General features: G+C 38.7%; 1 protein-coding gene across 1 annotated transcript; it reads right to left on the bottom strand.

Annotated features, from left to right (window-relative positions):
* Positions 1–881: 881 nt before the first annotated feature.
* LOC106093300 (anoctamin-1) lies at positions 882–22,682 on the bottom strand. Its single transcript, XM_059367433.1, has 11 exons — positions 22,597–22,682; positions 22,296–22,535; positions 22,071–22,225; positions 20,441–20,609; positions 20,326–20,381; positions 18,546–18,704; positions 18,313–18,473; positions 8,911–9,155; positions 8,237–8,840; positions 1,371–1,861; positions 882–1,305 (listed from the first exon to the last, which is right to left on the bottom strand). Exons 1-11 carry the CDS (start codon positions 22,633–22,635, stop codon positions 1,036–1,038), a joined length of 2,589 nt encoding a protein of 862 aa, XP_059223416.1. The 5' UTR covers positions 22,636–22,682; the 3' UTR covers positions 882–1,035.
* Between the last annotated feature and the right edge of the window lie 409 nt (positions 22,683–23,091).

Genomic DNA, 23,091 nt, shown 5'->3' with positions numbered 1-23,091 from the left:
ATTTTTAAAGGAACATTTGCCTCAAAATGGTTTCCAAAATAATCTTTGGTAAAAGCGAACTCATTTGATATTGGAGAGTTATCGGAAAATGTACGACATTTAATAGCTTGTATTGTAGAGAGAACCTCTCTTTACTTTACAGTTGTGAGCCTCGAACCTCAAAAGGTGTTTTTTGCATTGAAGTCTCCTCCAATTGTAAAATTGTCTACAAATTTACAATTAGACATGCATAACGATCTTACTCAATGTTGTACCTTGGTATTTTTATTTTTTTTTTGTAATTTTTAATTTTAACTTAACAATAGCATTTTAGATTCTTGTAATTTTAAAATTTAACAGTAATAGTAGCAAGCTGAAACATATCCTCCCTATTTAAATCTTCAAAGGGGTCAATATCGGCCCATGACATGATAAATCTCCTCTGATCCATGTCGGTGGGTATATAAGATTTGGTCCAGTCGAAAATAGCAAGCTTTTGCTTTTTTATCGAAATGACCAGGCTTAAAATATTTCGTAGTGATTATTATATCCTGATTCAGCTGATACTAATACTAAATTAGACATGAACATTTGATTTAGGAGCAGGGGATGCTCCTCTCATATCGATGAGTGCATAAAACAGGGGCCTCACTTTTATGCCGAGTCCGAACGGCCTGCAGATTATGGACACTACCTGGCGCAGAAGTTTTAACATGGCAGGATACCTCACAAATGTAGCCAGCATTAGAAAGGGGATAACCAAAGCAGAAATTTGTTTGTTTTTTGTTATCGCCAGGATTTGAACCCTTGCTAACGCTTCATAGGCGGACATGCTAATCTCTGCGCTACGATGGCCTTCACTTCAACTAATATAAATCCGATATAAATCTAAATGTAGAGGATTGATTCCTGACCACAAGGATATTGCACATTTGATTTGCCATTAAAACACAATTAAGAAGGAACACTAGATATTATATAATAGATAGGAAAAAACTCAAAATTATTTAGTCTATATAAACTTATAATCATATGTAAATATATATTAGGACATTGTTATAATGAAGTTGTGTCACACAATTCTTCGCTTCCTTCGTCTTTGCTAGATCTAAGGGAAAGACTCTCATCATCTCCATCAACTTCATTTATCCAAGTGGCTATATCATTAGTGGTTGCATCAACGGCTTCCTCCTGTGCTTGCTTCTTCTCATATTCTATAATGTATTCACGTAACAAAAAGTTTTCACTGGCAATACGTTTAACTAATTTCTTGGGAACATCGGGTATTGCCCAGGCAATCACTGTCTGAATAGCGCCGGTGATATTCTGTTAATTGAAAATTCAAATTCAATGTAATGTCACAGCTTTTATTTAATTTTTTTGAAACAAACCTGAAATAATACAATGAACACTACACGAGCCAGTAATATTTTCCAGTATACCGAGGGTCTCTCGTACGGTTCAGAATGGCCAGGTGGATTTCTGAAGTCTGCGTAGCGGCAGAAGGTCACATTGATATATTTAGATCTGTCTCCTAATGTTGGTTGTATTTCGAAATCTTTTGTATCAAAATAAGCCAAGGTGAAATTGAGATACTCTGTCAGATCGGTATCGCCCGTGTGAATTAAATAAACCAATTTTGGTATAAGATTTGTAGAGAAGGCTATGATAATGGCACAAGAGGTAACAGCAATTCTAGTGACAATAGCCATTATGTTGTACCATACGCCAATGTCATGGGCTCGCTGGGCAATAGGTCTTCTAATATGTTTCAACATCTTAAATGCATCTGTTCTTACTTCTACGATATTGTTAATCAAAGCAAAAAGTGGAGCCAGAGGAAATGCAAGTCCAAACAGGGTAACAAAACCATATTGGATAACTGAAAGGGAAAAAAGAACTTGATATTTGGAAGAAACTAATTTTTAAGTCAACCTTGTCGGGAAGCATTTAAATATAAAGTTCTATAGAGACAATGATTGTCAAGTATTTTTTCCGTCATATCGTTTGAAACAACTCGAATTTTTCCAACCAAAAACTTATCCAATTTTTGACTTTTTGTTGTAGCAGCATGTTGTATTCCATCTTTTGTTTGCTCGATTCTGTTGAACATCCAGTCCCAGGAACTCTATGAATAAGGTACTGCGTTCAGAGAGATCTAGTTCTAAGCCGAGTGGTCCCAAGTCACAATCCGGACACACATACTGGGCGTCGGCATCAATCCTAGCTCCGTAGGAGTTGATGCGGTACTCCTGGGAAGGTAAATTTCGGGTCCATTGGGAAGCGGTCGTTCTTCAAGAACCACATTGACCCGATAGCTATTCACCGCATCTGATACTGTGTCTGAATGAATGTTGTCTAGACCCGTTGATCTAGAGATTCTCTCTTGTACAGCTCAATTTCACGCTCTAGATCACGAAAATCCACCTTTAGGCTTCTGGGCGATGGTTACTTATCCAAAATATGATGACCTAGATAGACCTTGCGATAACAGTCCAAAAAATATAACTTGTTCAGCATGTAGTTATGTGTTTGCACGGGTGGGATCTTTGACTCCTGATGGAGGTAGTCCACGTAAGAACTGGGGAGACAGACCGTCGTGGTTCGAAGAGCGGCATTCTGACAGCTCTGAATATTATTCCACTGCGCGTCACTAAGCGGACGATTTGACACTGACCAATTGCTTTTAATGTGGTCAAAAAGGTTTCTTTGTCAGCACCCCAAGTGCTGCCAGCAAGTGACTTGAGGACCTTCTTTCTACTTTTGACTTTATCGGAAATCGCTGTGATGTGTGAGGAGATTTAAGTGTCAGTCTGCCATCAGACACATTTAGGCATTTTCGTCCATTGTGATACCCCAGGAAGAGAAGAAGGATGATGAGCGTTCTAGTTCCTACCGTTGAACCATCCAGATATCTTTAAAAAGCCCAACAACTTGCTAATGTACACATCCGCTAAATCAGACAGGTTCTCACAGAAATGAGAACCTAAAGTGGAACTCCTTCCGACTGCCAGTGCGGAAACACACACACAGAAGGTGTTCTACAGCCACTTTTGCAGCTTCTGCAAAAGTCGTTACTGGCAACCTTCAGTATATCAGCATGTTTTCCTATTAGACAGTGACCTGTCATGACGGACACAATGACTGAGAAGTCTGTTCTAGCCAGTGCTAACAAAGCGGTAGATTTTGTCAAGTCTAGATTAGGCCACATAAATAGTTTTAGAATGCTCACAGCCCTCTCATTGTGACCATCTATCATTCGTTGTCCTTCGGGACTGGTCCCGAAAACTTAGCTTAGATGTCCCTAGAGGCATACCCACAGATTTCAGTGTCCCTGGAATGTGTAAGGTAGTTCCTAGTCTCGCAAGCTCGTTCGCCTTACAATTCCCTGGGAAATCTCTGTGGCCCGGCATCCAGACAGGTGAATTTTAAATTGTTCAGTCATCTCGTTGAGAGATCTGCGCTGGTCGAGAGCGGTTCTTGCGTTCATATATACGTTCTCCAGGGATTTAATGGCTGCCTGGCTATCTGAAAAGATATTTATGCCAATCGTCGTTATTATATTATATCTTAGCCATTCCACCACTTCTTTAATTGCAAGGATCTCTGCTTGATACAAACTGCAGTGGTCGGGTAAACTTTTCGATATGACCAGTTCTAGATCTTAAGAGTGCATCCCAAAGCCTACCTTGTCGTCTAGTTTAGAAACATCCGTATAGAAGACTATGTAACTATAGCATTATAGGTCTGATAACTGCAGTATATATCCTCCTATCTTTTTCCAATTGCCCCCTTGCAGGTGTATAGGGCAAGAGTTGCCTTCCTTGCCCTTTTCAAAATGTTGGATTTGAAGTTCAATTCCTGTCCAGCAAAACACCCAGGTTTTAGCGCTTGCTGGGAATGGAACAGGTGCCACTGTAGGTAACTTTTATCTCCTGCTGAAAAGAACAAATTTTTTCTTGCACGGATTTATGCCGCGACTACTTTCGGTAACCCACTTCGATATTGCACGTAGAGCGTCCTGATGTATATCTCTTAGAGTGCTGGCAAACTTTTCCTTAACCGCAATTGTCACGTCATCAGCACACGCGACCACTTTTACACATTTTTCTTCCACATACTATGATATCATGTTAATGGCTATATTCCAAAGTAGAGGAGACAGTACACCTCCTCGAGGTGTTCCTCTGCTGACCAATTGTTTTGGATCCACAGATGCCTAGAAACTCCAACTATTTCATGATTGACGTCGGTTATTGAAAGCACCTTCAATGTCAAGAAATGCTATCATTGGATATTCCTTGACTGCGAGAGAACTCTTTATGTAGCCGACTAGGTCGTGAAGGGCTGTTTCAGTGGTTTTGCCTTTAATATATTCATGCTTCTGCCGATACAGGCGATCTCTAGGGATCTTTGCACTAAGATATGTTTCTATCAACCTCTCAAGAGTCTTCAGCATAAAGGATGACAGACTAATAGCACGAAAGTCTTTCGCCTTCGTGTGGTAGGGTTTTCCTTCTTTCGGAATTGAAATGATCTTTGTATCCCTTCATCAAACAGGTATATATGACGTTCTGATACAAGTAGAGTATATCTCCCTAAACCAAGGAACCACAGCTTGTAATTCAACGGGTCATACATCATCCGGTTTTGGCGACTTAAGGGGGTCTCGAAACTTCTTATCGCTCAAAGGATTTTCGGCTTAGCCACAATTTTCCTAATAACCTCCGACGAATGCATTCCAGTGACAACCTCTTCTGGCGCCACCTTGTCCGTTTGAGAATTTTCCGGAATATGTGTATCAGCGAGTAGTTCTAGTGTTTCCTCACTAGACACTGTCCATACATTCTCTGACTTCTGAATATACTCACCGTAATAGGTCTCGAGGACAGAATCTTCTTTAGCCTAGCGTCCTCAGATGTATCCTCCACGGAGCTACATAATTCCATCCAGGATTATTTCTGATCCTTTCTCAGCTCGCCTTTTTATTTTCTTAGCTCAGCCCTATAGATGTCCCAATAGTGTGGTGCTCTTGTTGCTTTCGCCCTGTTGAAGAGTTTTTTGCAGTCATTGCTTAGACCAACCAGCTCTGGGGTCCACCATGGCGGTCGCTGTTTGCCCCATGGCTTGGCACTAGGACATGCTGACACAAGCGAGTCATTTAGGGCCTTCGTGATCCGCTTGACTATTATGTCTATATCCTCCGCAGTTTCCACTTCCTTTTCTGGTCTAGGAGGGATAAACGTGCAGAATTGTGTCGAAATTTATCCCAATCCGCCTTTCTTCTGTTTAGTTGAGGGACCACTACTCCAGTATATTCTCCAAGGCTAAAACTAATATAACGACGATCAGAGAAGCTGTGGTCCTCCAACACTTCCATGTCACATATTCTTCCTTTTATATCTTCTGATACAAACGTAATATCTAATACCACCTGCCTGCTCCTGGTAATAAAGGTCGGTTTATCCCCATTATTACAAATCAGCGGATTGCAACTCATAATATAGGAGAGCATTTGTAAGAGCTGTCAAATGTGACACCAAGTATTTTGGGACACTTGATGGCCGGCATTGTCACTCCATCGACCATCACATGCAGCTCCCCACCCACCTCATGTATGTATGTAATGAACAATGTTACTGGAGATTCGATGGCAAGTATCCTCATATCTCTTCCAGCGAAATAAAAGGAAAGTTCGTTGAGATAGACGTTGGTGTGCCTGATGCCATGATAGTACAATCGTTCGTATATGATACGATCTCTATGCCATCTGGAGGGGGTGGAATAGAGAATAGTTAGGGGTTAAACAGTGCCGGAGATATCAACCCGCCTAATCACATCTTATCTCTTAATTCCACAAACGACTGGCGCCCACACAGTTCATTCGTGGCACAGCGGTTCAAGCCTGTATGGAGGGATGTGTTTGTAATGTCCTCAAATGGTTTGGCATGGCTGACCGCGTCGAACGCCTTCGATAGGTCCAGTGCCACGAGGACCGTCCAATCGTATGTTCTGGGCTGATTGAAACCACGACAGAAGCGTGGGTTGATGGCATGCAAAGCATTTGTTGTGTTTTGAGGTTTTCGAAGTCCATGCTGATGTTTGCCGAATGGAAATTCTCTAACGAGGCTCGGGAGAAATAGTCCCTCAAGCGTCTTAGCTGCTTGTGAGAGAAGGGAGATAGGTGTGTACGACCCCCCGTACTCGGGTCTTTTCCTGGCTTCAGTAGCAGGATCACTCTGCCCATCTTCCAGACATCAGGTACCATAAGAGTGTTCAGAGGCAGGTTGAGAATAATTGAAGCGTACTCGACTCCAGGTAGATCCAGATTCTTCAGCATCAGTGTAGAGATTCCGTCGGGGGCCAACGCCTTGGGTGACATGAAGCCACAGATGATATTCATAACATCGTCTAGGGTAAATTTAGGTGGCTGCCCATCAGTTAGGAGACCACGGATACGACGAACGGTTCTCCTACGATCATTGCGACTCTAGGGACGCACAATAAATTGCCGGTTAAACAGCCAGGCGCATCTCTTCCCATCAGTCTGAGTTACGTCTCACAGTGGGATAGAACCGAAAAAAACTAGTAAAAAATCTGCCGCGAAAAACGGCTATAGATATCTCCTTGAAATTTGAAATGGTTAGACCTGAAAATGTTCATTTGTGGTCCGATTTCCAAAATTTTTCGAAATAGTGCTCAAAAATTCCTACAAAAGTCTGTTGAGGTCAACAATATCTCGCGTAGTAGGGGATATACGACTTTTATTTTTTTAGAAATTTTGAGTGAGGCCGCTTTGTTTTTTGCAATTTACGAAGGCATTTGTGCTTCGATACATGTTGAAAAAAAGGAAAAAACGAATAAAAATATCTTAATAATTCTTTTTGAATTCAGCAGTTAAAAGTGTCCGTAAAAAATAAAAAAAAAATACATTTTGAAAATCGGGCCACAAACGAAGATTCGGCAGCCCCAACAAATTTTCGAAATAGCGAGGTTACCAATTTAGGGGAATGCCAAAGGCTTCCGGACAACCTAGGGTATTAAAATTTTGCACACGATCTCGCTAACACCTGAGCTGTAACCATTCCAAACTGCCAAGAGATATCTCTACTCGTTCTCACACGGCATATTTTTTACCAGTTTTTTCAGTTTTATTCCACTGTGCGTCGCTGAGATCCTGTCATCTTTTCAACAGGGGTTCGAGAGAGACTTTACTGTAGAACACAGCTTGCCTAAACCGGTATCTAACTTACGTTACTTCAAGTGTTTAAGCCGCAATTTCCGCTTTTGTTAGTTGACTACCCTGTTTATTTCCAGATGCCGTTCGCTGATTCTGGAGTTAGTAGGGTCCGAATCGAATCCCATTATGATCGTCTGCGATTACCGCTACCTGTGCCGGGAAATTTGGCGGCGAGCTTGGTTAATGTGGTAATTGTATCATAGATGCGTTTTCGCTATTAATACGATTCAAATACAACATACCAACGCACGGCCCTTGAAACCATCACACCTAATATGGTTGAAAAGTCTTCTAACCAAATCTGAAATCGGGCCGAATCTAACCAAATCGGGCCGAATCTAATGTACCCTCCACCATGGATTGCATATTTGACATATTCTTTTTGCCAGGTATCTCATTATAGACAAACAAAAGATAATGGCTATTAATTGCCATGCTTTTGGAGCTATATCAAGTTATTGACCGATTCAGACTATACCTTATTTGGATGTTGGAGACCATAGTAGAAGTCATTGCGCTAAATTTCAGCTAAATCGGATAAGAATTGCTACCTATAGGGGGAGAATCAAGATCCGAGATCGGTATAGTTGTTGGAAGTCACAGTTGTGTCACAGGTGTTGGAAGTCATAACAAAACACCTCAAACAAAATTTCAACCATATTGAATAGGAATTACGCCATCTAGAGGCATAAGAAGTCAATATCCTAGATCGGTTTATACGGCAGCTTTATCAATACATGAACCTATATGGCCCATTTACACATTGTTGGGTCTCAGATCATTACTTCGATGCGTTACATATATGGGGGAATTAGTATACACCCAACCTATGGTTGAGGGTATAAAAGTTCATGTTATCTCTTTCCCGTAAATAAATTTATATTTGTGCCAAATAATCCCGTGCCCTACATCTTCTTAGTTTGTATCTTCCGGTGATGGATAACAAAATAGTAGTCAAACTTTAATTTTAAACAAACTAGATATACATATATATTTTAAAACTATCAAAGTATTTACCCATTTCTAAATACTCGCCAAACATTAGAGAGGAACTCCAAGGTTGCAAATGATAATCCTCACTCCACTGATTCCGCTTTTCCAATTTCGTTTGCATTTTTTTCCCATAGCATTTCTTAATACTCTTCATTATATATGGAAATAGATTTTCAATTATGGCATTTAGGACCTGTTTACCAACCATTATGATGGCCAATTGCAAGCACAATTCCATCAAACAACCACCAGGATTACATTCTTGTTGGCGAAGATTAAATATTCGATTATATTCCTTGGGATAACCAACATATTTGCCTTTAAGAAATGCTATATAGAAGAGCGAAGAATAGTAATTCACGAATTGGAAAATATAGATTTTTGTAGTCAAACTGTCATCATATTCCGTCTGGGTTCGGCAATACTCCCAATTTGTTAGTATCCGGGCCAAATAGGTGTAGGCATAGTGGAGCAGAGTGATGATGGTTAAGTCAATCATACCCGCTGTTGCAGGCATAGCCATAATTTTAGCAGCCATTGAATTTGCATCACCAAAAATTGTGTGGGAGGCCATTTGGGCCATACGATATACAACCATGGAAAATATGGCTATCAAGGAGATGCTAACCTGTAAAAACAAAAGTCCATTGAATGGAACGTACATGCGACATATCTTGATAAGTTTTCAACCAGCTTACTGAAAGAAGCATGAGACTGTAGCTGGTGAGGCTCGGAATGAATTGAGTTCTCCAAAAAGGCATTTCGAAATTAGACAAACTTTCCTCATCCATCATTTCGAGTTTTTTGGCTATTTTACGATCTTTTTTCAGTTTTTTCAAATACTGAGGGCGAGGATGTTCCACTTCCAAAGAGTAACCGGTTAAGCCCCAGCGATGTACTAGTATGGCAGAGTAACGTTTCCACAGTTCCAAGTATGTAACAGCTGAACAATGAAAAAAATATATAAAAATTAAAGCAATGAATATCACTACTTATGAAAAAATGTTGAATCCAAAGGTTCTGGCAGGTTACACATTTTTACCATATTGTATTTTAAATATATCATATTCTGCTGTCAAAACATGGTGGTAAATTCAATGTAATAAAATTCTACCAGGGTTGCGGAGTTTAGTAGGTCTTGCTCCAAAGTAATTTTTTTTTCGGAAAATATGTTTTTATTAAAACAAGTAAAAGCGTGCTAAGTTCGGCCGGGTCGAATCTTATATACCCTCCACCATGGATCGCATTTGTCGAGCTCTTTGCACGGTATCTCTTTTTAGGCAAACAAAGGGTAAACGAAAAGAATTGCTAAGTTATTGGAATTTTATCAAGTTATGGTTCATTTCGGACCATAATTGAACTGAATATTAAAGACAATAGTAAAAGTCATTTTGTAAAATTTCAGCGAAATCTAGTAAGAATTGCGCACTTTAGGGGCTAAAGAAGTAAAACAGGGAGGTCGGTTTATAGGGGAGATGCATTAGGCTATAAACCGATTCATGCCGTATTCGACACGTATGTTAAAGGTCATGAGAGAAACCGTTGCACAAAATTTCAACCAAATCGGATAATACTTGCGCCCTTTAAAGGCTCAAGAAGTCAAGATCTCATATCGGTTTATATGGAAGCTATATCAGATTATGGACCGATTTGAACTATTCTTAACACAGTTGTTGGAAGTCATAACAAAACACGTCGTGCAAAATTTCAGCTAAATCGGGTAGGAATTGCGTACTCTAGACGCTCAAGAAGTCAAGCTGGGGTCTTGGGTTTATATGACAGCTATATCAGGTTATGGCCCGAATTCAATCATACTCAGCACAGTTGTTGAAAGTTATAAAAAAAACACGTCATGCAATATCTAAGCCAAATCGGATAGGAATTGCTCCCTGTAGAGGCTCAAGAATTAAAGACCCCAGATAGGTTTATATGGCAGCTATACCAGCTTATAGAACGATTTAAACTATTCTTAGCACAGTCGTTGAAACTCATAACAAACATGTCATGCAAAATTTCAGCCAAATCGGATAATAATTGATTATTGCTCCCTGTAGAGGCTGAAGAATTCAAGACCCCAGATCGGTTTATATGGCAGCTATATCAGGTTACGGACCGATTTGAACTATTCTTAGCACAGTTGTTGGAAGTCATAACAAAACACGTCATGCAAAATTTTAGCTAAATCGGATAGGAATTGCGCACTCAAGACCCCAGATAGGTTTATATGACAGATATATCAGGTTATGGGCCGATTTCAACCATACTCAGCTCAATTGTTGGAAGTCATAATAAAACACCTCATCCAAAATTTCAGCCAAATCAAATAAGAACTGCGTCCTGTAGTGGCTTAAGAAATCAAGACCCCAGATAGGTTTATATGGCAGCTATATCAAATCGTGGACCGATATAGCCAATTTACAATACCAACCGACCTACGATAATAATAAAGGGTGATTTTTTTGAGGTTAGGATTTTTATGCATTAGTATTTGACAGATCACGTGGGATTTCAGACATGGTGTCAAAGAGAAAGATGCTCAGTATGCTTTGACATTTCATCATGAATAGACTTACTAACGAGCAACGCTTGCAAATCATTGAATTTTATTACCAAAATCAGTGTTCGGTTCGAAATGTGTTCATTCACCGTAACGTTGCGTCCAACAGCATCTTTGAAAAAATACGGTCCAATGATTCCACCAGCGTACAAACCACACCAAACAGTGCATTTTTCGGGATGCATGGGCAGTTCTTGAACGGCTTCTGGTTGCTCTTCACTCCAAATGCGGCAATTTTGCTTATTTACGTAGCCATTCAACCAGAAATGAGCCTCATCGCTGAACGGTGAATGAACACATTTCGAACCGAACACTGATTTTGGTAATAAAATTCAATGATTTGCAAGCGTTGCTCGTTAGTAAGTCTATTCATGATGAAATGTCAAAGCATACTGAGCATCTTTCTCTTTGACACCATGTCTGAAATCCCACGTGATCTGTCAAATACTAATGCATGAAAATCCTAACCTCAAAAAAATCACCCTTTAGTATTTGTGCAAAATTTCAAGCGCCTATCTTACCTCGTTCTTAAGTTAGAATGCTTTCGACAGACTGACGGATATGGCTAGTTCGACTTAAAATGTCATTACGATCAAGAATATATAAAGTTTATGGGGTCTTAGACGAATGTTTGGAGGAGTTACAAACAGAATGACGAAATTAGCATACCCCCATCCTATGGTGGAGGGTATAATAAAACCTTTCATATACGTTTCTCGAAATATTCGTCTAAGACACCATAAAGTATATATATCATAGATTGTCTTGAAATTTTCGATCCGATTTGGCTGAAAATTTTCAGTTTTTCGCGATGATATCTCCCCTTAAAGTTATCTTAAATATAGCCCGAAACGTTCTATACACTAAAATAGCTCCCATATAAACCGATCTCCTGATTATACTCCTTGAGCCTCTTTAAGTCGCAATTTTTATCCGATTTGGATGATAGTTCGCACGATAACTTCTGTTAAGACCATCAATACCCATACCAAGCATGGCCTAAGAGGTCCATTACTATATGTAAGTCCTATATTAACCGATCTCTAAATTGGACATAATGAGCACCTACAAAAAGCTTTCTTATCTACAAAATACAAAATTTCCTATGAACATTCCATTAAGGAACAAGGGATTCTTTTTATTATCTAAATATATAACAAGTAAAAGCGTGCTAAGTTCGGCCGGGCCGAATCTTATATACCCTCCACCATGGATCGCATTTGTCGAGTTCTTTTCCCGGCATCTCTTCTAAGGCAAAAAAGGATATAAGAAAAGAGTTGCTCTGCTATTAAAACGATGTCAAGATATGGTCCGGTTCGGACCACAATTAAATTATATGTTGGAGACCTGTGTAAAATTTCAGCCAATTCGTATAAGAATTGCGCCCATTGGGGCTCACGAAGTAAAATAGAGAGAACGATTTATTCGGGATCTGTTTCGGGCTATAGACCGATTCAGACCATAATAAACACGTTTGTTGATGGCCATGAGAGGATGCGTCGTACAAAATTTCAGGCATATCGGATAATAATTGCGACCTCTAGGGGTCAAGTAGTCAAGATCCCAGATCGGTTTATATGACAGCTATATCAGGTTATGAACCGATTTAAACCTTATTTGACACAGTTGTTGGATATCATAACGAAATACTTCGTGCAAAAATTCATTCAAATCGGATAAGAATTGTGCCCTCTAGAGGCTCAAGAAGTCAAAACCCAAGATCGGTTTATATGACAGCTATATCAGGTTATGGACCGATTTAAACCATACTTGGCACAGTTGTTGGATATCATAACGAAATACTTCGTGCAAAAATTCATTCCATTCGGATAAGAATTGCGCCCTCTAGAGGCTCAAGAAGTCAAGACCCAAGATCGGTTTATATGGCAGCTATATCAGGTTATGAACCGATTTAAACCATTCTTTGCACAGTTGTTGGATATCATAACGAAATACTTCGTGCGAAGTTCCATTCCATTCGGATAAGAATTGCGCCCTCTAGAGGCTCAAGAAGTCAAGACACAAGATCGGTTTATATGGCAACTATATCAGGTTATGGGCCGATTTGAACCATACTTGACACAGTTGTTGGATATCATAACAAAACACGTCGTGCAAAATTTCATTCTGATCGGATAAGAATTGTGCACGCTAGAGGCTCAAGAAGTCAAGACCCAAGATCGGTTTATATGGCAGCTATATCAGGTTATGGACCGATTTGAACTATACTTGGCGCAGTTGTTGGATTTCATAACAAAACACGTCGTGCAAAATTTCATTCCAATCGGATAAGAATTGCGCACTCTAGAGGCTCAAGAAGTCAAGACCCAAGATCGGTTTATATGGCAGCTATATCAAAACATGGACGATATGTCCCATTTACAATACCAACCGACCTGCACTAATAAGAAGTATTTGTGCAAAATTTCAAGCGGCTAGCTTTACTCCTTCGGAAGTTAACGTGCTTTCGACAGACAGACGGATAAGAATTGCGCACTCTAGAGGCTCAAGAAGTCAAGACCCAAGATCGGTTTATATGGCAGCTATATCAAAACATGGACGATATGTCCCATTTACAATACCAACCGACCTGCACTAATAAGAAGTATTTGTGCAAAATTTCAAGCGGCTAGCTTTACTCCTTCGGAAGTTAACGTGCTTTCGACAGACAGACGGACGGACGGACAGACGGACGGACATGGCTAGATCGACATAAAATGTCACGACGATCAAGAATATATATACTTTATGTGGTCTCAGACGAATATTTCGAGTAGTTACAAACAGAATGACGAAATTAGTATACCCCCCATCTTATGGTGGAGGGTATAAAAATTCCATAAGGGTATTCTTTTACGGCATCCCATAGTCTTTTTATACCCACCACCATAGGATGGGGGTATACAAATCTAGTCATTCCGTTTGCAACACCTCGAAATATTGATCTAAGAAACCATAAAGTACATATATTCTTGATCATCTCGACGTTCTGAGTCAATCTAGCTATGTCCGTCCGTCAGTCGAAATTACAATAGCGGGCAAACGCATAAAGCTTGTAATTTTGCGCAGATAATTAAAATCAATGTAGGTCTTTGAGGATAGCAAATGGGCCATATCGGTTCAGATTTAGATATAGCGCCCATATAAACCGATCTTCCGATTTGACTTCTTTAGCCCCTGGAATCAGCAATTTTTGTTCGATTTGGCTGAAATTTTTCGTAGTGTTCTGTTATGACTTCCAACAACTGTGCTAAGTAAGGTTCAAATCGGTATTTAATCTGATATAGCTCCCATATAAACTGATCTCCCGATTTGACTTCCTGAGCCGTTACAAGCCACAATTTTTGTCCGATTAGACTGACATTTAGCATGCGGTGTTCTCTTACGACTTCCAACTGTGCACATATACGGCCAAAATCAGTCTATAACCTGATATAGCTCCCATGTAAACTGGTCTCTCGATCATCCTTGTTCGGTTCCTAAAAGCTTTAATTTTTGCTGGTTTGACAAAAGTTTCGTATGTAGAATAGAATTATGCCCTACAACTTAATTTATTTTGTATACATTTTTAGTAGAATCCATGGTGGTGTGTTCCCAAGATTCGGCACGGCTGAACTTAGCTCGCTTTTACTCGTTGTATTTGATGACTATGCTGGAATCTATGCTGGAGGTTTGAAAGGATTCGATCCAGCTGAACATAACATATTTATTATGCCCTAGGGAGATCAGTTTATGTGGCAGCTATATCTAAATATGGTCTGATTTTGCCCGTTAGAGTACTTAATCTGTGCATAGAAAACAAGTAAAAAGGCGTTAAGTTCGGCCGGGCCGAACTTTGGATACCCACCACCTCGGGTCTATTTGTAAACCACCTTTCATCAAAATCCGGTGAAAATTACATACCTTATATCCCATAGCAGTTATATCGAAGTATGATCCGATTTGGACCAAATACTAATAAGTACAAGTCACTGTTCAATTGTGTATAACAAAATATTGGTCTTTTTAGTAGTTATAACTAAAAATAATCCGATCTGAACCATATACAACATGGATGTCGAAAAGCCTAACATAAGTCACTGTGCCAAATTTCAGTTAAATCGGATTATAAATACGCCTTTTTTGGGGTCATGACTTTAAATCAAGATATCGGTCTATATGACAGCAATATGCAAATCTTGATCGATCTAGACCAAATTGCAGAAATATGTGGGAGGCTTAACTTAACTCTCTGTCCCAAATTTCACGATATGAGTGAAATTGAAGAAGGATGTCGAAGGACATAACACAACTCACTGTCCCAAATTGTGGCGACATCGAACAATAAATGCGCTTTTTATGGCCCCAAAACCTAAATCCGAGGATCGGTCTATATGGCAGCAATATCAAAATCTGGACCAATCTGTGTCATAACGCAGAAGTATGTCACGGGGCTTAACTTAATTCTCTGTCCCAAATTTCGGCGACATCGGACAATATGGGCCTACGACCCTAAATCGGAGGATCGGTCTATATGGCAGCTATATCCAAATCTGGACCGATCTGTGCCGAATTGACGAAGTATATCGAAGGGCCTAACACAACTCACTGTCTTAAATTTCAGCAAAGTCGGAAAATAAATGTGGCTTTTATGGGCCTAAGACAGTAACTCGGAGGATCGGTCTATATGGAAGCTATATCCAAATCTGACCGATCTGAGCCAAATTGACGAACGACGTTGAAGGGCCTAAGGCAACTCACTGTCCCAAATTTCAGCAATATCGGATAACAAATGTGGCTTTTATGGGCCTAAGGCCCTAAATAGGAGGATCGGTCTATATGGGGCTATATCAAGATATATTCCGATGTAGCCCATCTTCGAACTTAACCTGGTTATGGACATAAAAAGAATGTGTGCAAAGTTTCTGCTCAATGTCTCTATTTTTTTAACTCTGTAGCTTGATTCCAACCGACAGACGGACGGACATGTCTAGATCGTCTTTGATTTTTATGCTGATCAAGAATATATATACTTCATAGGGTCGGAAATGGATATTTCGATGTGTTGCAAACGGAATAACAAAATGAATATACCCTCATCCTTCGGTGGTGGGTATAAAAACGGGCCCTTCCTCCAAAACTATAATAAAAATTGTAGCCAAGACAATAGTTAAGAGCTCTCTAGTACATCGCAAAAGCACTGAAACGCTCCTTCCGCAGACTTACACTAAACTATATGTAAGCGAATAAAGCTGAAGCCAGTAATTTAAAAAAAAAAAAAACAAGTAAAAGCGTGCTAAGTTCGGCCGGGCCGAATCTTATATACCCTCCACCATGGATCGCATTTGTCGAGTTCTTTTCCCGGCATCTCTTCTTAGGCCAAAAAGGATATAAGAAAAGAGTTGCTCTGCTATTAAAACGATATCAAGATATGGTCCGGTTCGGACCACAATTAAATTATATGTTGGAGACCTGTGTAAAATTTCAGCCAATTCGTATAAGAATTGCGCCCATTGGGGCTCACGAAGTAAAATAGAGAGAACGATTTATATGGGATCTGTATCGGCCTATAGACCGATTCAGACCATAATAAACACGTTTGTTGATGGCCATGAGAGGATCCGTCGTACAAAATTTCAGGCATATCGGATAATAATTGCGACCTCTAGGGGTCAAGAAGTCAAGATCCCAGATCGGTTTATATGACAGTGGACAAATTTGCATTTGTCCTTAACTTAAGCTTTAAATATTTTTGAATTTATTACCCTGAATTATAGAGTATTATTGTGAATTATCTATAACATAAGATTTGAATTGCCATTTAGTTCTAAGTTTGCTATTGAAATGTAATAGAATCTAAGTTATTGTGAATTAATTGTTTTTAAGAGTTTAGTACAAAAGGTTAGCTGTTAACTTTTTATGCCCACTCACTTCACTTACTCTACAACCGCAGTCAAGGTGAGCAACACAAGCTATTTCTCCTCTTTTTCCACAATAAACCCTAACACCATATACTCGTCATAAACCGAAATCTAACCATCCTTTTATTTCACACTTTTAATTTTTGGGCTACCTCAACCTTTCACTTTACTTATTATTCCTCTGTGTACGAGGAATAATAAGTAGTAAACCCGCTTACATACAGTCCACTTGTTTCACAGAGGGAATTCCAATAGTGACGTCACAAGGCCAAAGATCGACACACCGCAGCTAATCCGCTCATTCTATTCACCCCCGCTACGTACACATAGGAAAACCCCCCAATTTTGTGCAGACAGCTATATCAGGTTATGAACCGATTTAAACCATACTTGGCACAGTTGTTGGATATCATAACAAAATACTTCGTGCAAAAATTCATTCCATTCGGATAAGAATTGCGCCCTCTAGAGGCTCAAGAAGTCAAGACCCAAGATCGGTTTATATGGCAGCTATATCAGGTTATGGACCGATTTGAACTATACTTGGCGCAGTTGTTGGATATCATAACAAAACATGTCGTGCAAAATTTCATTCTAATCGGATAAGAATTGCGCACTCTAGAGGCTCAAGAAGTCAAGACCCAAGATCGGTTTATATGGCAGCTATATCAAAATAAGGACGATATGTCCCATTTACAATACCAACCGACCTACGCTAATAAGAAGTATTTGTGCAAAATTTCAAGCGGCTAGCTTTACTCCTTCGGAAGTTAGCGTGCTTTCGACAGACAGACGGACGGACGGACGGACATGGCTAGATCGACATAAAATGTCACGACGATCAAGAATATATATACTTTATGTGGTCTCAGACGAATATTTCGAGTAGTTACAAACAGAATGACGAAATTAGTATACCCCCCATCTTATGGTGGAGGGTATAAAAACAGATGTTTATCAACCGGATACCCCAAAGTGATCGCATATCATTGCAAAGATGTTAATATCGCCTCACCCTAATATAGGTACTTTGTAAGATCGAAAAGAAGATATCGATATGTTGCAAACGGAATGACGAAATAGTGATGGGTATAAAAATCAAAACTGACATCCAGAGATTTAAGACTAATGTCAATAAACACTACTTCCTTTCAACGAAGAGGGCACTTACACATTTTAAGGATAATATATACCTATTTATATTCTTCACTAACTTCGAATTTTTCTGGGAAATACTTGCTTCTGCGACTTGGTGAACTTCAAACGAGCAAGTCCTAAAATCGATGGTAATAAGTTTCAGTAAAAATTACCTACATAGATTTTTTACCACACAAGTTTTTGTAGTATGCCACTGATTACAATTGTGGATATTGTTTTACTTGCAGATAGTATTTTTAAACTTAAGTTCACGATTTTGTAACAGGTATTAGGGGAAAAAAACAATTTAAATTCTTATTCGAATTAAATGAACTTAATGCAATTTCTTTGGTAATAGGATTTGATTTCCATACTTTCCTAAATTTTCCTAACATAAGAGAAAGTAGCACACGCAACCTTGAACGTTGGGTCGGCACGGGTTATCGTTATTGGTGTTAAAAGGAAAAAATGAAGGGTATGTGTTTTAAAAAAATGTTTAGGCTTACCCCACATGGACATCATAAAGGCGAATACAACCGTCATATTGTTATCGATTAAATAATTGAACTGCGAAGCATGGCAGGCCTTTCTAAGATCCCAATAATCGCATTTACTATCACATTGGGGGCACATTAACGTTGTTTCATTCATGTCACAAATTTGTTTGCTGAAATTAGTTGAAAAGTTCTGAGGTCTGAAAACTAAGGTCTTGGTCTATAATTTCAAAATTAATTCATACCTTATCGGATCTGAGTTCCATGTCATAAATCCATATGCAAAGAATAGAATGCCCAAAATACTGAGTGGTATCAACATGTGAGCATAAAAACCAAGCCATGCAAAGTAAATGGCCACTTTTGCACCAAAATAATCCTTTATAGCATCCAAGGGCTGTAAACTGTTAATACATATATACAGGGAAACATTACAATTAAATGTATTGAACAGATATATCTCGGACCGAAATTTTATTTGCAAACTTGCTACTAAATCATCGATGCCCAGCCTTTTACGGTAGCGTTGATGGCAAGTCCAACTTTTATTTATTCTCTTTTTTCAGTCGTTGTTGAGACAGCAACAAATGAACAAGCGCAGGGGTATACGCATCGTTTTTCTGTTTTTACGTATTTCAAAAAACAATGATTTCTTATTGATTAAACGCTTGGAAGATATAAAAAAGTATTTAAAGTTTCTTATTTTATTTTTGCAAAAAACCAATCATTCGGTCAAAAAAATTATTAAAAATACTCAAAGAGAGTATTTCACTCTCTTTGCTATATTAAATATTAAATTTCCCATGCCGAGTCCGATCAGGACTGTATGGGTGTCAAATGAAAGGTATTTCAGAATAGTGTCTGATATAAACATTTGACCCCATTGGCTTCCAACGAGACATTTTTTCAATTGCGACAATAGGGATATCAAATGAAATATATTTGGAAGAAAAGTATAATTCTGATATAGAAATTTCAGGACATGTGTCTGGTAGGCCGCTCCATCCGGTAAAAACCACCCAATTATGATATGTTTACCGAATGAGACAATTGGGATATCAAATGAAAGGTTTTTGGAAGTAGATAACGAATGAGTTTTGTATAAAAATTGGGCACCAAGAGTCTGGGGCCGCCCAAACCCCAAAAATGTCCCTAAGGTCATATAGACTTCATGGTACTCAAATGCAATGTTAGTGAATGCATGCTTCGAACTGGCCATAAAAGTTTGAGTTCCAAAATCTGGGTACTACACATTTGAAATAGAAAAAAACAAGCCAAGGGACCTTTTAAAATGGACTTAAAATAAGAAAAACAAATTAGTAATGGTAGATCTGAGTAGGATCAATGTCGGCAAGTGCCAGGGGATTAGCTTAAACTATATAAAGGCGATTTTTTAAGACCTATAGGAAAGTTTTACAAAAAAACCTTATTAGAATCGATAGTACGGTCCATATAATTTAATGTTTGAAGACTATTTCATGCAAATGTTGACCGTGACTGCGAAATGATCCATCCGCCAATTTTAGCATACTCATTCTAACATTTCGGCCGGTATCTCACGCATTGGTAGCTCTTGCAATGCTTCTGGCTGATCTTCACTTCAAAATCGACAATTCTGCTTATTTACACCCATTGCGCCAAAAATGAGCTTTATCGTAAAATGGAAGCGCGCGATGAACTTCCTTAACGGAGCACTCATTTTGATAATAAAGCTCTATAATTTGCAAGCATTGTTCGTTTGTAAGACGATTCATGGCTAAATTATAGACCAAACTGAAGATGTTTGACTGTGAAACAAAACACGAAACGTGTGTGAGCTGTTTAAACCAGTGTTGCCGAAAAGAGAATGGCATAACAAAGCGCACTACCTCAGCTATGAAGAAAAACGTTTACAGGTATATTCTTGATCGTCTTAACATTCTAAGTCGATTTGGTTACGCCCGTTCGCCTGTCGAAATCACGGTAGCGATCGAACGAATTAAGCTATCCGATGTTATATGAAATCAATGCATTAGAAATACTTACTATATCCATTTCCTTAATGTAGCCCATTGGCTCAGTAATAATTTTCGTTCGTCTTCCTGCAAATGAAGGTTACTTTTTTTATTTCTAAGGTGATACCTTGATGAAATATACGAACATCATGTAGAGTGTATGCCCAACCATAGACTCCATCGGCTAAAAGTTTTTCTATTCCTAAATTATTAGGAGTTTCTTTACCCCCAACAAAATGTTGTCGTTCTAACATAAAATTAATTATATAAATGCGTGTGCCAGAATCGAAAAAGTTTGGACGCTCACAATCAAATCTGAAAAGAAATTTGAGAATATCTTTAGACTAATTTGGAAAAGTAAAGAAGTGTAAAACTTTGGATAAAATTCAATTTTAGAACAAGCAAACATGACAAACCATTTATCCAAAATGTATCGCTTGTTATCTTACATAACAAGGCTTCTTACACTTACGCGAAGTGGTGGATATTTATACCCCACACCATTGCTGCGGCACAGGTTATTGTACACATGACAGCCGGATTTACGTACCGGATTGACCCGATGGAGTCCTTCATCGGCAAGATCTGCCACCTTAGTGTACAACACACTGCTACAACAGCAACTACAATATTGTATTTTTATACCCACCACCGAAGGATGAAGGTATATTCATTTCGTCATTCCGTTTGCAACATATAGAAATATCCATTTCCGACTCTATAAATTATATATATTCTTGATAAGCGTAGAAATCTAAGATGATCTAGACATGTCGGTCCGTCTGTCTGTTGAAATCACGCTACAGTCTTCAAAAATAGAGAAATTGAGCTGAAACTTTGCACAGATTCTTTTTATGTCCATAAACAGGTTAAGTTCGAAGATGGGCTATATCGGACTATATCTTGATATAGCCCCCATATAGACCGATCCGCCGATTTAGGGTCTTTGGCCAATAAAAGCCACATTTATTATCCGATTTGCTGAAATTTGGGACAGTGAGTTGTGTTAGGCCCTTCGACATCCTTCGTCAATTTGGCTCCAATCGGTTCAGATTTGGATATAGGTGCCATATAGACCGATTTTGGGTTTGAGGCGCATTTATGTTCGATGTCGCCGAAATTTGGGACAGTGAGTTGTGTTAGGCCCTTCGACATCCTTCTTCAATTTGGCCCAGATCGGTGAAGATTTGGATATAGCTGCCATATAGACCGATCTCTCGATTTAATGTTTTGGGCCCATAAAAGGCCCATTTATTGTCCGATGTTGCCGAAATTTAGGACAAGTTAAGCACCTCAATATATTTCTGCAATTTGGTCTAGATCGATCAAGATGTGCATATAGCTGCCATACAGACCAATATCTCGATTTAAAGTCTTGGTCCCAAAAAAGGTGCATTTATAATCAGATTTACGGAAAGTAGAAAGAGCCATATTAAGAAATTTTACATCATGAGCATTTTTTGCTGGTTCTTTGTTGAATAAACGATGTGTACGTGAATTTATTTGATTGACTGTATAAATAGCTCCTATATATTTGGATTAATGTTGGAATAGTACCAACCGATTACGTCACGAAATATTGCATATGGGTTCCTCGAATGACTCAAAACATAATTGTTGAACTTTGCGTCTGACTGTGGAAATAACGATAGCAGTCGAACGGGTTAAGCTAGCTACGTGAAATTGTGGAGATTGGGATATAGAATGCCCAAGTATGCTAACTATATTTTTATTAACGCCTTCTCAATGTACGATTGCAAATCAAAACTTACTTACAAAGTGATGTATTTCCTTTGAAATTCTGCATGAATACATTTAGTCTTAGCTTCAAATTTATCACTTGGAATTCTCACGAAAGTAAATATTTTTTCTAAAAATGTGTCGTTGTTTAATTTACATTCCTCTTCAAATATTTTCTGCTCTCCAGGAACCTCGAAATGGAGAAGAAAAAAAAAACGCGGTTAGCATTTCTTTGTATAATTTTAATTGAAGTTGTCTTACCGGTTTCATTGGCAATTTAATTTTTAGTATTTCCGCATAACGGTACAGAACTTCCCTGGGGGCATGAATTTTAACAAAATATATGTGCTGGCTTCTATCATGCTCTAAATGAAGACCTTCGTTCTCAAGATTGCTTTCGAATATTTTCCTCTTCTTCAAATTTTCCACCTTATAATCATCGCTGTTAAATGCGAGTACAAAATCAACTGTTCGTATGCCATCTTCGAAATATCGTCGATCCTATAAGGGAATATATATTTTAAAAATTAAAATATTGTTATGGGTTCATGCAACCAATTACCATAATATTTTTGGTACAATTTAGTGATAATCTAACCATTTTTACACACTGCACCTCTCAACAAACCCAGAGTACGCACGACCTAACTTAGTATAAAACATTTTTCAGAAATCAAATCGGCAAATGCATAAAGCTAACTGTTAATATAGAGGTAACATCTATTTGAAGATCAATTTAAACATCTATTTGAAGATCAATAGAGTGTCAAGAATCAGATCAAATCCAAACCGAACTTGATCAACAATACTCATACTCATACCAAAGTTGCACGCTTTCGATAGATAGATAGACGGACAGCTCTTAATCGACGCAAAATAATAATACTATCCAAAATCTTTCAGATATATACTTTGATGAGTTTCGACGAGAGCGGCAAAACATGTCCTACATATGTTGAAAGTTTGTGCAATAAAACCTTCCTCTTAATTTTCCAAAATTGTTTGGGATGGTAATGGATATTACCAAGAGAAAGTAAATTTGAGCTCACATTTCGAA

This window comes from Stomoxys calcitrans, chromosome 4, assembly GCF_963082655.1.
Source record: "Stomoxys calcitrans chromosome 4, idStoCalc2.1, whole genome shotgun sequence".
Taxonomy (NCBI): domain Eukaryota; kingdom Metazoa; phylum Arthropoda; class Insecta; order Diptera; family Muscidae; genus Stomoxys; species Stomoxys calcitrans.
The sequence above is the reverse complement of the archived record's forward strand: the minus strand, read 5'-3'. Positions and strand labels throughout refer to the sequence as shown.

What these genes read in the sequence shown, in the direction of transcription:
- LOC106093300 (XM_059367433.1), bottom strand. Translation starts at nt 22,635, where the DNA reads ATGGTTAGATTATCACTAAATTGTACCAAAAATATTATG. An exon ending in GGGCATACACTCTACATGAT is followed by an intron (nt 20,382 to 20,440) that starts GTTCGTATATTT and finishes CTTCATTTGCAG; the next exon opens with GAAGACGAACGAAAATTATT. An exon ending in CTTTATGATGTCCATGTGGG is followed by an intron (nt 9,156 to 18,312) that starts GTAAGCCTAAAC and finishes TTCATTGTTCAG; the next exon opens with CTGTTACATACTTGGAACTG.